The following is a 16,371-nucleotide window of genomic DNA, read 5'->3' as shown; positions in this document are numbered from 1 at the left end:
AGCAGGTAGAATGTACAAATGCTACATAATTGTACTATTTTGCATCCAAGAGACTTGGTATGCAACCTCCAATCTTATTCTGCTCTTATAGATCTGATAATATTTGTCCTAAAGCATCATTATTATTACTGCAAAGAATGCAATAAGTCTCATGGAAAGCAAGTTGAAGTGCTTGTGTGTCCCAATACAAATATATATATTCAAAATGAGACTTTGGTACAAAATAGAGACAAATAATAGGTTTCAGTTAAATGGGTGTGAAATAAGTTTTGCATGGGTGTTATTTATAATAATTTAATTTCTCACATTTTATATATTTATTGAGGTCAAGGCCACACAGACCAACTTTCTTTTTTATATATATGGTTGTATGTGTACATATATGAATAACTTTTTTGTCACGTCTATACCATTGATATTGAGAAATATGTTTAAGGGGGCATCTAAGGTGTCATTTCAGGGCACAATACATAATACAAAGATTTCAGATTTGCCTGTGACTTAAGTGTTGTAAAAATTACTAATTTTCAGCTGCTCCTTTTTTATATAACACAAAGACATATGTTACTTGTACAGATTGTATTAAAAATGTCACTTATTCCCCAATTGTATTTCCCACTCGGACCTTCCTAGGTAACAGATTCCTCTCAGTACTGCATGATTAGCCGTAATAGTGATACCCTTTCAGATTTGTAGCGGAAAGGTTTATTCAATGGGCATTTGTGTGTGGCCCTATGCATCTTTTGTCTGGCCCTCTTTGTGCATCCATGTTTCACTCTTAGATAGGTATATATTCCCATGCCCACTGCACCTCTAATTCTCCTTTGTGTGGCTGGCAATGTATTAACATCCATCCCATTTTCATTCTCCTCCCCTCTTCTGATCATTGTGTATATCTTGTTCAATTCACTGCTTGATATATTTTAAATTTGTGTGCCAGAATCCATGTGGAAATGCCATGTATCGTAATTATATGTGATTTGATTTTAGTGGTTGTTGACTCGATTAGGGCAAGTTTGGAAAACATTGTGTTCTTGATAAATTTGCAGTTTGAACGTTGAACACATTTTGATAAGATGAAAAATTTTTCCTCTTGTGACTAGAGTTTTAGGTGAATTGTTAGGAAAGCATATTTTCCTTTTCACTTTATCTAAAAGTTCCCAACATTTTTAAATATTACATATTCATTAATTAGATGAAATTATTAGAGTATAGTGCGCTGCTCTTTTGTAAATTTCTGAAAATATTATTTCATGGTATTTAATTACTCCTTCACCACTTCGTAATTTACTGATAGGCCCACAATTTACAGAATAATTGTTATTGATGAATGATCTTAGAAAACTGGACTCATTGTGTGGGGTAGGCCTTTTCATCATAATACAATTAGTAGGGTGTTGTAGGTGATATTACAAAAAGTATTTTGTCAATAGAACTTGTTGGTGTCTGCATCTCCAGTTATCTTTGTAAATAATGTCTGTTTGTCACCTCTGACGTCATCTATAATTTTGACTGGCTGCTGCTCAATTGATGGCCAGGCTTTCCCACTCTCATTTCTACCCTTAGGTGAGGAGCGTTTACCTCTCCCATGAGCATATTTAAAGAAGTAACTTCAGCCTCCTTGTTGTCCCCAACGAGAAGCCATATTATTGTACAAAGTTTGCTACATTAATGTACTCTTGCCAACTTCCTTAAACAATTGTCTTTTGAAAATTGATTATAGCATGACTTCTAGTAAGATTATTTTTTATAAAATGTAAATTTAAATGGATGATTTCTCAAATTTTAGATGAAGTTGTTTATTACAAAATATATTGATAAAATGTTCCAAATGATATATGTTGGATAATTGTATGTACTTCCATTAATGACTTCCAGTAATTGCTTTGACTGCTATAGTGCAAACATGTATTTGGCATGCATTTTTTTACTTTTATGAAAAAGTTGTTCTAAACAAGCTAGGGTATTTTTCATACGAATGATTAAAAGTACAGCTGTTGTACATTCAGTAAACATTCATTCTAAAAAAAAATATACAATTTGACCGGAATTTGAGGAGATTAAATACTCAGATCTAAGCTCCCATTATTCGATTAGTTAATGTTTGTTTGTATGAAAATATTTGTGCACATACGACATGCTGTCTTGACTACTAAATACATGTTCACATTTTTGTAAATCATTTGTCCAGGTGTTTGCAAATGATTTTAATGCAGTTGTTGGACTGATTGGCCTGTGTCTATATTCCCGTCAAGTCAATCATGGAGTCCTCTGTTAATACACTCAGGTTCTGCTCAGGATAACGACCTAATTAATTTGACCATGGCTTAAATATTATTTCTTGATCCATCATTAGACAGTAATTTTTTGTAAAAAAAAATTCTTGTGCTTGTCATTTTCAAGTTATTAGAAATATGTAATATAACGCAGAAATATATTTTATTTTTTAGATGCATCATTCATGTTCCCAGGGTACATTTTCATCTCTTGGAAACAGTTTACAAAGTGAAATTGTGCATCTCTTAGTTTTTTGAAATCTTACATTACTGTGAGGGTGATGCAAATTTTTCTATACTTTTATAGTTCAAGGAAAGGTTTTTGAAATTCCATTATAAATTGCTGTCTTGTTTACAAAAGTGTTGAACACAGGTGGAATTACTCACTTTTTAAACTCTAATTATATTTATTAGATAAAATTTTAAGAAAACAATTTTGGAATATGAAAGTGCAAAATCCCCTCAGGGAATAACAATACCAAGCACCAATTTTACCTCATGTGCTAGTTCCTTTGGTGGTAATGCATCGAGAGACAAAAAAGGAAAAGTAAGCATTGTTTTACTTGATTTTTCTGGGTGACTGATCCCTTGCCTATCTTAAAAGGTTTACAGTAGCTCTGCTTTCAAAAATTCACAGTGGTTTGTAATATTAACCACTTACATATGGTACAAAATGCCCAATCATCTTTCAAAAGTGAGCTATTGTGTGCCAATCATATTGAATCACCATAGTACAAAACTTTGGAGTGTTTTTTGCAGTTGTGTAGGCCTTAAAATTGGAAATTTAGGGAATGAAATTGTGTTAGTTTGTTAATAAAATCAAATGCAGTACAAATTCATTGTTTATGATATGTATGCTTTTATTCTGCCACAAATAAATTTTTAGAGATATAAGCTATCTTTATAAAATAGAATATTTCAATGGAAATGTTGTTATCTAAATGTATTTGTTTATTGTGTGCTATCTGTATTACATATGTATGTATATGTGATGGGAAAGGTGACTAACCAATTCTTCTCTGACAAGCACCTATATCCTGTGTTTATTTCAAGCCACTGTATGTATTATTTCAACAAATCCTGATTGTTATGTTTAAATATAACTATATCACATGTAACAGTATTATAACTGTGTGGTGGAATAAATGTCTTCTTGTGGGTGTTTCTTCAGTGTGTTTTTGGCTCTGCGCTCTCCCTTTCTATCCTTTATATTGGTATACCTATATATTTATATATGTTATTGAACAAAATTTTGGTTGGCCACCTCATTATATCCTAGGGGATTACATATTTAGTTTTGCTGTATTTTTTCATGTATGTACGTTTAAAAATTCCAAATGGGGAGCTAATGGAAGATGATTTGTAGATGATAATTTTGATTTCACATTTATATTTTCTTCAAGTGTATTTTCTTTATTACATGTATTTCCAAGTTAAATACTCTCATTAATGGAGTTTATTTTTTGTTCTCATTTTTTTATGGTAAGCATAAGATGTACTTTCCACACATTTAAAATTGTTTACACACTATTTGTTTCACCTTTATCATTCTGATATGGCTATTTTGTATGATTTCATAGCCTGTAGTACTTCTGTTATTTTATTCACTTGTCTTGTAATTGACATTTTCTTTTTGAGAAATTAAATTATTCAATTTCCAGGCATTTTTTTGTAATGTGTAACTAAATGAAGCCATTGTAGCCTAAGGATTTTAACTCTCATTTTCCTTGCTAAAGATTTATTTCACCTGTCTCCTTAGAATAGGCATTAAGGTGTGAATTTGATTATGTATCTCTTTCTGGACACTGCCTCTCCTAATTGATTTGAAATTAGTTAGTCAGTATCCATTCTTGGGTTGTGGCATCAACGCTTACTGCCTCGCATCAGTTTTGGACTGAATGACTCATCTCCGTCTTTCAAAATTAAAACTCATCTCCAAACTCTGCAGGAAATCTACATTTCACCAAGTGCACATCAAGGCAAATGTCTGTATAAACCACGCAATGGTGTCATTGGTCAAGCTTGCTTTTCAAAAACAAAAGTCATTCTCAGTTAGCATGTGCAGTTTTGCTTCATCTTCAAGTTATATTTGCAATATCTTTGAGTCCCTTATGTTTGCATATTTTATTTGGCTCATTATAATAAAATTTTTTATAGAGCTACTTCCAAAACATGGTCATTATGTGCCATTTAGTACGCCATATGCTTGACTGGGTACTTGTGATATGACTAGGTCAAACTGCAAAAAAAAAAACAAGTTTTAAGTGCATAAATATACGTACTTGAAAAGTTATTTGTCATTTCAAATGCTTTTTTTACCTCACTGATTTTAATGGCCCATTCCTATGGTGTCTTACTTTCTTTCATTTACCGTGGAAAAACATTTAATTGATTTTTGTATTCATTTGGATGTATTCTGAAATCCTTTGCCAGGAATCGAAGTTTGATACCTTTATAAATTAGTAATTAATTATTCAGTTTAGAAGATCAATTTCTTTCATCCACTGGACATCTATATCTTCATGACATCGTTCTTTGGTGGTGCAGCTTCAGCTCTTGGCCTCCACCTATCTTTGTCGTCAGTGACTAAACCCCCCAATCCTACATCAAGTGGCCATTAACCACATTTACAGTGGCATCATATAAGCTTTGTCATGGCCTCCCCTCTTTTATTTTAGTGTTTCTCTGAACTCTTTTTCAAATATCCTCCCAACTTTCTCTCCACAAGACCTAACCACTCAACCAAGCTTTCACAAATCTTTATCCTATTTAGAAATCTAGCTCTGCATTATATCTTATTCATTTGCACTGACACTGCTATCCTTCATCCTTTCCTGTCCTTCCCCTATGGCGCAAATGACCTTAGCTGTCGGTCGCCTCCCCTCAAAACTACTATAACTCAAAATCTTAATGGCTTATTCATCGGCCAGCTCCAGTGTCCATTTCTCTGACCCAATGGTAGTAATTGGTCTGGTAAGGCATTACATATTATAAGCTGTTTCTGGGGCAACTCTTCACTTGCAAAATATTATCTGCCTGCTTTTTTCCTTTTTCTATTCATATAATTTTCACTACGGGTTCAAATTAATAAGAGCACTATTTCCCCACCAGTGAAAGTTTTAAGGTGCATGAAATCCTGAGTTTTGGAAGTACTAGTAATTATACCAGTTTTATTGAATATGTTATTTATAAAGAAGTAAGTTAGAAAAGTTAATTTTCAATTAATGGCCAAGATGAAATAATCGGATACTAAAATTTACTTTATTCTCAATGCCATTGATGCAGATGAAGAGTAATAACGTTTAATTTAAGCACATCTCCAAACACACATGCAACTGTTTAAAGAATATTTAAATATTTTGTCTTGATAGCATGGGATAAGTAATTGCTAACTTTTATGATCCTTCCTCAATAATGTTTTCGATGCAGCATCACTGCTTAAAATGCACATCCCAATGGAATCAAATGCCTATGCAGCTACATATAACATTGAGGAATAGATACCACTTCAGTTAACATTTACCTGGCTGGTTTTTGTATTCTGGCAGGTGTGATCTTACCTCAAGTAATCATTACTACTCTAGGTGCCAACACTTGGTCATTGGAACAAACTAGCCATTCCAAGATGTGGTTCATCGGAATAATAAATTGGTTATTACTGGCCATGATCACGAGGAGAAAATAAGGGGGAAGGGAATAGGAATTTTGGATAGCATTAATGTTGAAAGAGTTGTCTATGCAAATGCAGCTCACGCCAAAAGGAAATTCTATAAGAGTCCAAAATTTTAGCTGCTCAAGACCCTCCGATGAGTAGATTGGCCAAGGTAATGAAATAAAAATACTGACAATTTGAAATAAATCCAGATTTTCTCTTAGTTAATAATTTAATAGCTTTATTTCATACAAAACAAATTTCATACCAGGTAAATAATATAACTATTACAAAGCTCATCACTAATCCCAAACTATAGTCCGATCCCTCTCTTTCAGAATAACCCAATTAGGTGAAGGCTTATCAGAAGATAGCCAATTAAAATCATCAATTTCATCCCAATGATTTCTATTAAGATCCAGGCCAGACTGCTTGTAATGCTCTTGAATTTCATCATAATGCCAATTATAAGGTGCAAACTGGACCATAGTGCAATCTTCAATGATAGCTTTTGTAGTTACATGAATGTAAAAATCAGACTTTTTAGTATTGTGTATCCTAAGTTGTTGACAAGGGAGAACAAATGTACAATTAGAACAGCTTTCAATAAGTATAGAAGTGGCGACAGGTCCGGACAAAACAGTACAATTACTTAAGCAAGAAATGTGTATTGTACTTGGAGTACCATACAATTTCACAGTGCAGCTATCAAGATTGGAAAGCATCACATCTTGCTTGAAAATTTCGTTATTGGGCATGACAAGAATTTCATTCATTTTATCAGAATAACCACAAGTGTTCACATAAGTCTTAATGTCAATTGTTTTCGAAGATGAATCAATTGTATCTTCAATTTTAAGACTGGAGACTCCATCTAAAATTTCCTTAGTTTTACGAAATTTAAACGCAAATTTTTTCTTTGGCAACTGCTTCTCTTCAATTTCTTGGACCTGGCGGGTAAGTTCTTGAATAGATTCCTGGGCCCTCCTAATATCATATCGACAAAGAAAGAGCGTTGAATTTGACAGGTATTTCTGCAGATCCTGGATGTCACTCTTGATCGTGACAAGGGCAACCAAGAGATGATTTTTGTCCATATCACCTGCTTTTCTCAAATCTTCCTCAATGTTCTGCTTGGTTTCATAGAATGTCTTGGAAAAGTCGGACACCATCTCAGTATTGGAGGTTGCACCATTTGTCTCTTTTTTTGATTCAATCTGAAGCAGCCGCTCACTCTCCCTCTGCTTCATCCTCTCCGTCATTTGTTCCAGCAAGTGAGTATTAGACTTGTCCATCATCTTCTCAGTTTCTTAAGACACTTTAATGAAATGTAAATAATGACTATACTATCACTCAAATAGTTACTCTACTTTTTCAGAGCCTTTTCAATTTCTTCTTTTGTCTGCCGGTAGATAGGATCTTTATCGTTAGCTGCTGACTTCAAAACGTCAACGAATGTCTGACGTTTTTTCAACAAATCACTTTGGGGTTCATTTCTACCCTCAAGGAGTTTCTGGAATGAAAAAACGAAAATTCACAATTTGAATACATGGTACAGTAATACTTATTATTAGCAGATGACAACAAATTTTTAATAATTAAAAAACAAAAATCATTCAAACCAATCTATAAATTTTCGGAATTAAGTGCCATTTCAAATGTTAAATGAAACAATTAAAATATGCATACATGAATTGTTGGTAAGCAAATACTCTATCTGATAAATAAAGTAACACAGAAAGATGTCAGAATTTACTGTTGCAAACATATCATACAGTGGACTAGAAAACTAATAATTCAATGCCTTTGGATGATAGTACATGAAGAGGAGACATAGATATTATTATTTGGAGTAGTTTACCAGTTTAGGGTTAGTTTTTCATAGACCCTGGCAATGCACATCACTGTACTCATACACTCTTATTAACATTACCATTACACAAACTCTTAACCCCCATGCTACAATAACTTATCATTCAGCTTTGGATGCTTTCTATCCCATGTAAGTTCAAACAAAATTCCTACACTTCTCCTACATCTACCTTACTTTCCCAACAATTTTCCTCTCTACCAATTTCTTCAGCACCCATCCCAGTGAAAAAATGACCTAGAAAACAAAAGTTCTGAAATGATGTGCAATATTAATCATAACTGACATTACTTATAACTATAATGATAAGTGTTATCCTCGAAGCATAATATTTATTCTAGTGTAAGCATGATTATTCCTCTGCCTCAATTGGGAGTGACCCAATCAATCAGCTTCGGTGGAGCAACCACTCATCCTATTATTAAAAATGTACCTTAATTTTTTCTATTCATTAGACCATTTTTTTCCAAATCATACATTCCAAATATTTACATACTTATATTATTCATACGCTTCCACAATGGCACATACATCAAAATGAATCCCAATTATTTGCTAATCTTTGCAAGGGGAATTCTCTATCCTTGTTCATGGGAAAAGTTGATAAAATTGTTTCTAGATTTTCTACAATATAAAAATGGCAATGTGGTCAAATATAGGCCACTTCAATTGGTCCCTTTTTAAATTTTAGGAGATGAAATAGAATTGGACCATCAATCTTTATCTTTCCATAATGAGTTGGTTATGAGGGAGAGATCTGTCCAGAGTCCATGACCTTAAAAGAAGAATTAAAAATATATATTTGGGTAAGTCTAACTATATTGCTAAGTTGGAAGACAATATCTGGTTCCTAAAAATGACTAACTCAGCTATGATATGCAGACACATAAATGAACTAAATATGTGAGGCAGCATGGTAATACATATTAACTTGCACAGACAAAATTAAGTGATTCAAAAGCAAATTTGAACTTTGGACCAATACCATGACTTATAGTTCCCTTGAAATTTTCAGGGAATGTTTTCCTTTGCATCCTAAAAGAACTACTAGAACTTGAAAATCAACACCTATATATTCTAGAGGGAAAGCTACGTCATTACTCTGAATTGGCCTAGATAAAGGAATGAGATTGGGTTTGAAGTTCATTTTGTATCTTCATTAGACCATATAAATTCAATACATCAGCGAAAGAAAAGGATGAGTTATTAGACTTCAAAAGTGATTCTATCTGTGAAGTAGAGCTTAGGGATGGTCCATTATCTCAATTCTGGGTAACTGCAAAAAGCAAAGTTTCAATCCATTGGTAAAAAATCAATATATATTCTTTTACCATTTGCTACAAATTCATGGGTAAAGTGTGTTTTTCTAATTTGCTTACTATAAAGAATTTTAAGAGATAATCAATGAAAAGTATTGATCATGGATTTCACATTGATCTTTTCTACCATACTCCGGCAGATGTAAAATTGTGTTCACAGTGACAAGCTCAAATACCCATCTCACTGAAATTACAAGGGAATATATGCATTGAAAGTAAAAAAACTAAATTAAATCCTGTCGTGGGATGTCTCGGACGCTAATATTGACGACCGACAGGATCACAACCACTTCGCCACTCACTACATCATTTCGCATGTCAAAAATTGCTCATTTCGTTATTGGTGACTGTGGGGCAAAAACATGGATAGAATCTTACTTTGCTCAACTCGTTTTCATTGGGTGTAAGAATTTTCATTAAGCAGTAGCCTAATGCTCCAAATCCACAAATGTACACAGCCGATCGCGCTGCAGCCATAACATTAAGCAGCCACAAAATTCGGCTCAATTATCATCGAGCTTTCCTTCCTTGGACCAAATAAGAATATCTTTTTCTTTTGTACTCTCTCCTCCTAATAAGCTTCCAAAACGGTAATAACCTAGAGCAGAATGTAAAAAATTCACTTTACCGTATATATATACCACATTTACAATCAATTAAGTAATATCATCATTCATTGACTAATAAAATACAAACCTTCCAAAGCCCAAGGGTAATTATTGTGAATGAATAACCTATAATCTAAAAAAAATAATAATATAAGCTCTGGAGAATTCAGACCCATTTTATGAATATTAAATAAACTAATATCTATGCAACCAAAGATATATAAGATAATTCAAACTAACCTCGAGATGTGTTCATGCGATACCAACAGAAATAGGTACCAGCAAAGGCAACAGCTTCTGCAACGAAAAGAATAGCTGCACCTGTTCGAATATATCTACGATAAGCAGGTTTCGGAGTTTTACGTATCATAGCTATACCGACAATACATTCTGGAAAACAAAAGAGATTTACCAGAGTAAAATGGCCCTGTAGAAAATCTACGATGACTCACAACCAATAAAAGATTTAATTTGCAGTACCTATGCGACACACACCCTTACACGCAGTGGTGTAGTCATTTGTCCTTGGGCACACTCCGCCTTCCTGCCAGCAGTAAATACGTCATAATGCTGTAGAACGTCACTTTTGAAAGTGGTAAAATTATATGGTACTTTACGTAGGTGGTGAGTAACCGTAGAAGAAAACACTCCAAAAAACCGGTCTTGCTATGGTGTCTGTTTTTTTACATCAAAGAAATATAGAATGCATATACCTTTTACTTCTTGCTTGTTACAATCGCTTTATTAATGGATCCTCGGGACTGTGGCAACAGTAACCAAGGAAGTTAAATAGCAGTGCTTGACCGAAAGCCGTGTATTCAATACATATATTAATGATAATCAATACTCATTTGGTACCTATGAGTTATTGATTCTGTTTTTCATTGGTGCCCATTTAATTCGAGACTGTGCCCTAAAATTAATTCGAGAGTTTTCCCTAAATTCACGTTCTAGCAAATCAAGTACGCGTTCCTTTGTCTAAAGTTATGGAAGAAAAATTCCGTGAAGGGTATATCATATCAACGCCTTGGCGATTAAATGTTATTAATCCATCCTCATAATTTACGGCGAAATTAAATTATATACAAATACTTCAGGTTGTCCACTTAAATTTGCCTGTATCTACTGCAACAGAAAAGGGGATGTTCATATATTTCGGTGGATCCCCTGAAATTATGAACTTCATATATACAAGGAATAGTCATTAATTTAGCAGGTTGCCAACCTTTATTACCGCTCATGTAAAGGGATAGGGTTGAAGACAAGTGTCCCAACTGGTTACGTATGCATGACAACACCCTGTAAGTGAATAACATTAAGAATTATTGAGGAAAAATGGGCTAATTTTATGAATTTACCATATCCGCAAATCTTATTTTGGTGCGAAGTATTTCAGTCCTCATAAATTAATTTTCTACCGTCTTATGCCTAAAATTAAATCCTTAGAAAAAAGTGAGAAGCAAATCTTTATACTTTCCTTTTGATTTTAAGATTCACTCATTGGAAATCAGAGACTTTAATGATAAGATTTATTATTTTTCGTGATGAGTAAGAGACTTTTTGTCCTCAATAGAAGAAATCCAATTCTGAGGGTGGAAGACCCAGGCATTGGTCAATAGGATATGGTACTGAAGGCAGCAGGAAGCCATGGCAAAGATCCTCTGCATATTCAATGGGATGAAACGTTACCAGGTATGGAAAATCTTGTGACAAAAGTCCTGGAAATAAAACTTATCGCTTTTGGAACTCCCGGTGGATGTCGATCCAGGCAGTTCCTGGTACTAACACGAAAGCTATTACAAGCAAATAATCATTTGCGAATTCATCTATCCCATGAATGTGAGAACTAAGGGTGAGTTGGAGAATAAAAAGAGAAATGGAAAGAAACCAAATGGATGCTTATGGATTAATTGTGAGTGAAATTTAATTTTGAAACTGAAGGAGAATAGTATTTAATGGGATGAAAACGGTTTAAGTAGGGGAGGCTAGCGAGAATAGAGGAAGTATATTGATTAAGGAGAACATGATAAAAGAGCGTTACCAAAATAAATGCCGTTGAAAGGGTGGTAGCAGACAACATAAAAAGTGAACTTAAAGAACACTGATTGCTAACCCATAAGCTTTGACCCTATTTAGGATCACAAAGGAGTTTTCTTAGATGTCGCTGGCAGAATAATTACTTAACTGAACTTGGCCCACGGAGAGCTAGCCCACGACTATCCAGTTAAGTAGAATAACTGAATAGAAAAAGTATTAGTATGTGATCACTCAAAATATCAAATGTCGTGATGAAAAAGTATTAGATATAGTATGTGTTCACTCAAACTCTTAATATAGCATATGGGGAAAGATCGGAAATTACAGTTTTGTAAAACTAGAATGTACTTTTGATTGACCGATAATGGGAGTTGATTTTCGAAAATCATTCTTCACTCAGTCGTACAGCAGCTGCTGCTAGTCTCACTATTGTTATATCGGGAGTGTTAGTTAACTTACATATATGTTGAACTCCATAGTGTGTGTTACCCCATTTCATGTTGTTTATGTGCAGACAGATGGGACTATTTGAGAAAGATATTAGTATATGGTGAGCAGCAGGAAATATCCATTAGCCTAGGTGATGCCTCTGGACACCCTCAACAGCAGCCAAACTAAGTGATTTTTCAGGTACCAGATTTGCCTTGGAAACCATAGGTGATGTCGCAAGGGAATCTTATTACCTTGCTAATGCATGAATTTCATACACCTTGGGCTTATTATTACGTGAGCCCTACCCTCACTTATCAAACTATGACAGTGGTTTTAGTGGGAACTCGGGTTGAACCCTGCAGATTTTAAGCAGTGAATAGTGAACAATGCAGATTTTAGGAGAAAGGGGAATGGATTAATTTTTTTGTCTCGTATCAAAGGTCTAAGTGCTATTGAGTTGCTAGTTTAATGCTCAGTTCCAGTTAAACAAATTTAATGAGGACGCATTGCACTTAATCTGACAGCAACTGCATATCAAATGGAGTGCAACTTTTCTGAACCTTCTATTTTGACTGGCTGCTCTTAAACTTTGAACCTTCCGGGAAGGGATTTGCCCATGCATTTTTTATCATAAATAAATGTGAGGGCGATCAAAACATATCTTTTACCTCATAGTATACTCTGCCAACAAACAACAACTTCTCTGTCCTCATTGGCCTATTGTGGCCTTGCGCTTCCATCTTATGGCCTCTGAAGCTATAAAACTTCAGAGGAAAATGTTCTTCATTTAAGCCAACTTCCAAAAGATAAAAGCCAGAGAGGCATTAAAGTTAGCGATAGTTCACTTGAAATTTTTAAAATACCTTTTCTTACCTTTGTGAATTGCATTTACTCACACACTCAGGGTTTACAAAGATCCCTCCTATGTCAGTGACCCGCCAATCACACAGATGAATACAAAATAATAAAACATGTATGCACACTTTTGCTCATTCACTCAGGTGTGTTTACAGTGACCTTTGTGATTCACACGTACTTACTTGTTCAGGGTTTACCAGGATTCCTCCTAAGCCAGGGACCCATCAATCATACAGAAGTAACAAATGAAACAGATTGGATGTACGTAAACACGCTATCACTCGGGTGTATCAGACCTTTGTGAATCGCACACACTCACTCCCCAAGGGTTTGCAAGGCGTCCTCCTATGTCAGGGACCCGTCAATCACACACACCAACAAAAAATAAGGAAGTAGAAATAGATTTATTTTTATGAAACAGTCGGGGACAGGTAAGTGCCTAGAGGAAACCTGACACCAGGTGTTTCGCCTGCCAAGCAGGCATCTTCAGAGAAGAATCTTGTGCCAATCACGTTTACCGTCTCGGCTATCCTGTTTTCATTGCTTCAAGAACGTAGGTACATTCATTTTATATTTAGAAGACATAGAGAGTTTAATATGAAGTGTGGTAGTATAAGAGTCGGAAGCCAAATAATCTTTGAGGCAAAAGGGACTTGAATTAGTAGCCTTTGAGGTATGGGTTTGCAGAAGAATTAGGAAAATACATTGTAGGGAGAGGTATGATACATTAACACCATAGTTTCAAATGTATTGGGTGAAGAGAGGAATTTTCTATGTGAGATCAAGGCAAAATATGAGGGTGGGGTGGATATTGATGATGTGATAGAGAAGGCAGGATGCAGGATAAGAGGGGCGGATAAAGGCTTCTTAGATAGCATGGAGGAAGTATGAAGCACTGAAGAAGGAACATCCAAAACCTGCCTTTACTAGAGAAATAAGGGAATGATGAGTGAAAAATACAGTGGTTTTTAATAAGCCTAACTTACTTAATTTATAATGAAATATACAGTAAAATTTTCTTAATCCCCAATTCACACAAATTTGCCTATTTTTAATCAAGAAAGGCCATGCGAAGCATTTCAGAGTTTGTTTCATGTTTGTATGGACAAGGCCCATGAGAAAGAACTTTCATAAAATATTTCATGAAAGCTTTCTCTGTATCCTAGGAGATAATTCACCCATTGACATGATGGCATTGGAGGACAAATGTGCCACCAACTGCTAGTCTCTTCACTTTTAACCCATATAATTGTTTTATGCAAAATGTAGTACCCTAAGGGAAATTTGAAGTTTCACATTTGACATTATTTGATTATAAAATGAAATGCACACATAGGAATCATGTTGGGAAGAGTCCTGGAACAAAAGTGATTAGCTAACAGAGTGCTTAGGCAAGAATAGAAACCAAAGTAAATGTATATTTTGGATGTAGGTGTTCATAGCTTTGATAATGTTGAAGCAGCAGAGAAATTAAATAAATGATATAGAATGGCAAAGGAGAAGAAAATTTAGTGCTCTAAATGAGAGATTTGAGTGATAAGATGAATTTAGGATGCACTGATTCCAAGAAATATGCCATGCCAAATGCAAACCCACCCCAAGCTGGCAGAAGTGTTCTCAAAGTTGTTACAATCCTTTAGTTACCTGCATTTTAACTATTTGTAATTTCTTATGCTTTGTTAGATTCATGAAAGAATATGATTTGTTGTTAGGCGTACTTTCAACCTGCATATGTCTCCACATCCTTGTCATGACAAGGGCATGTTTAAATGAAGGAAAATAAGGGTCAAAGAGAAGTGTACCCAAATTAATAGACTGGTTCACATAAAAGGCAAAGCATTACCTAATGTAGGCATGTCATACTTATCTTTCTTACACCATCTTTGACCAAAACACACATGTGCAGGCTGGTGTTAGCAGTGGGATTTTTTCTCTGTTCAGCTACGGACACCTCCGTTTTCCCATCTCTGAGATGCACCTGCCTGACTCACCTCCAGGTGTCTTTCAGACATGGACTCTTACCATTATAGCATATAAGTGCGAGACCCATGAGGGTCACCAAATAAATTGGGAGAGTGCATGTGTCTGCAGTGTGTTCCTTTCCTTTTGCATAGCTTTTTAGCACAATTGACAGGCTTCTGCCACAGGAGTGAAGTAACCATTAACCCAAAATGTTCAATTGTGCATGCAACTCAACAAGGGTCGCAAACCAGAGTGAGAGGATTTGAACCTAAATTTTGTATTTTTTTTGTTAAATATATTTTATTATTTTATAGCGATATAAAATTTCTCCTCTTTGTACACTTTGCACTTGTTAATAGTATGGCCTCCTTTTCCAGGATTTTATTTTAACACATGCAGATATAATCTCCAATTATTTAGGCCCATCTTCTTTCTATTACATAGCATAGATCCTGAATTTCAGAAGCCCCAATTTACATTTCATTGATGTAACATTTTACCGAATTGAATCTTTTTCTGGGGCACAAAAAGTGAAATATTCATTCTTCCTTGCCACCATACACATGTCTTTATTGATTCCATTTGACATTGAATTGTATCACCATAGAGTTCAATCACAAAGGAATGGTAGCAGCAGCAATCATTTGTGCTTGAAATGTGGACTTTTTTTTATTTATGTATTTATTTATACCCTGCAAGCCACCGCCAGGGTGTGTGGCAGGGGTGGACTTTGCTGGTGTAAAACTAAGGTTATCTCTCCTTTTTAAGTTTATATTTTACCTCAATTGACTTGATTTTTTCAAAATAAATTCTCTTACGACATACATTCCTTATAAATATACAGCTTTTGTAGCTGAAATAAAATTGAACATATTAACTCTTACCTCAACCAATTGCAAGTGGTTATAGTACCTAGAGTAGTGCAAGGAAATAACCCCTGAAAACACAACCCTGAGATTGTTGAAATCCTAACCATTTGGTGGATATAGAATCACATGCATGCAATATTACATGGTTACATTGTGGATTTTGCATGTCATGATGAGAAAGCTCCCAAGTGGGATGAAATCCACCTCTTCCTTTTGAACAAGTATGCTCTACCAATTACAATACATGAAAACATTTTGCTTGTGCTGGTTAGCGTCTTGGCATCAACACAGTTGCGGTCACAATGCCTGAGAATTGGTGAGGAAGGTGTTTCAGCTTTAGGTTTAGCTTGGATGTGCATCGAGAATTGAGGTTACTATCTAAATTCTCTTAGAAAACCTAAGGTATTCTTACAAATTAATTAATAAATTAATCTATTTCATTTGAGCATAATTTAATCATCTCAAGCAAACTCGATGCTAAAATCAAG

General features: G+C 34.8%; 1 protein-coding gene across 6 annotated transcripts; it reads right to left on the bottom strand.

The window, feature by feature from the left end:
- Positions 1 to 6,141: 6,141 nt before the first annotated feature.
- On the bottom strand, positions 6,142 to 10,309 carry LOC139699883 (tubulin-specific chaperone C-like). Of its 6 annotated transcripts, none has more exons than XM_071598311.1 (5): positions 10,206 to 10,309; positions 9,966 to 10,115; positions 9,814 to 9,858; positions 9,496 to 9,715; positions 6,142 to 7,441 (listed from the first exon to the last, which is right to left on the bottom strand). In XM_071598311.1, exon 5 carries the CDS (start codon positions 7,224 to 7,226, stop codon positions 6,231 to 6,233), a length of 996 nt encoding a protein of 331 aa, XP_071454412.1. In that variant the 5' UTR covers positions 7,227 to 7,441; positions 9,496 to 9,715; positions 9,814 to 9,858; positions 9,966 to 10,115; positions 10,206 to 10,309; the 3' UTR covers positions 6,142 to 6,230. The 6 variants fall into 6 exon arrangements, with proteins under 6 accessions (XP_071454412.1, XP_071454416.1, XP_071454423.1 ...); XM_071598315.1 differs by having other exon boundaries at positions 9,966 to 10,046; positions 10,138 to 10,242; XM_071598322.1 differs by having other exon boundaries at positions 9,966 to 10,060; positions 10,138 to 10,235.
- Positions 10,310 to 16,371: the final 6,062 nt, after the last annotated feature.

The sequence above is a fragment of the Hetaerina americana genome, unplaced genomic scaffold (genome assembly GCF_022747635.1).
Source record: "Hetaerina americana unplaced genomic scaffold, ioHetAmer1.1.p SCAF_10, whole genome shotgun sequence".
NCBI lineage: Eukaryota > Metazoa > Arthropoda > Insecta > Odonata > Calopterygidae > Hetaerina > Hetaerina americana.
Note: the sequence above shows the minus strand (reverse complement) of the source record. Positions and strands in the feature narration are given on the sequence as shown.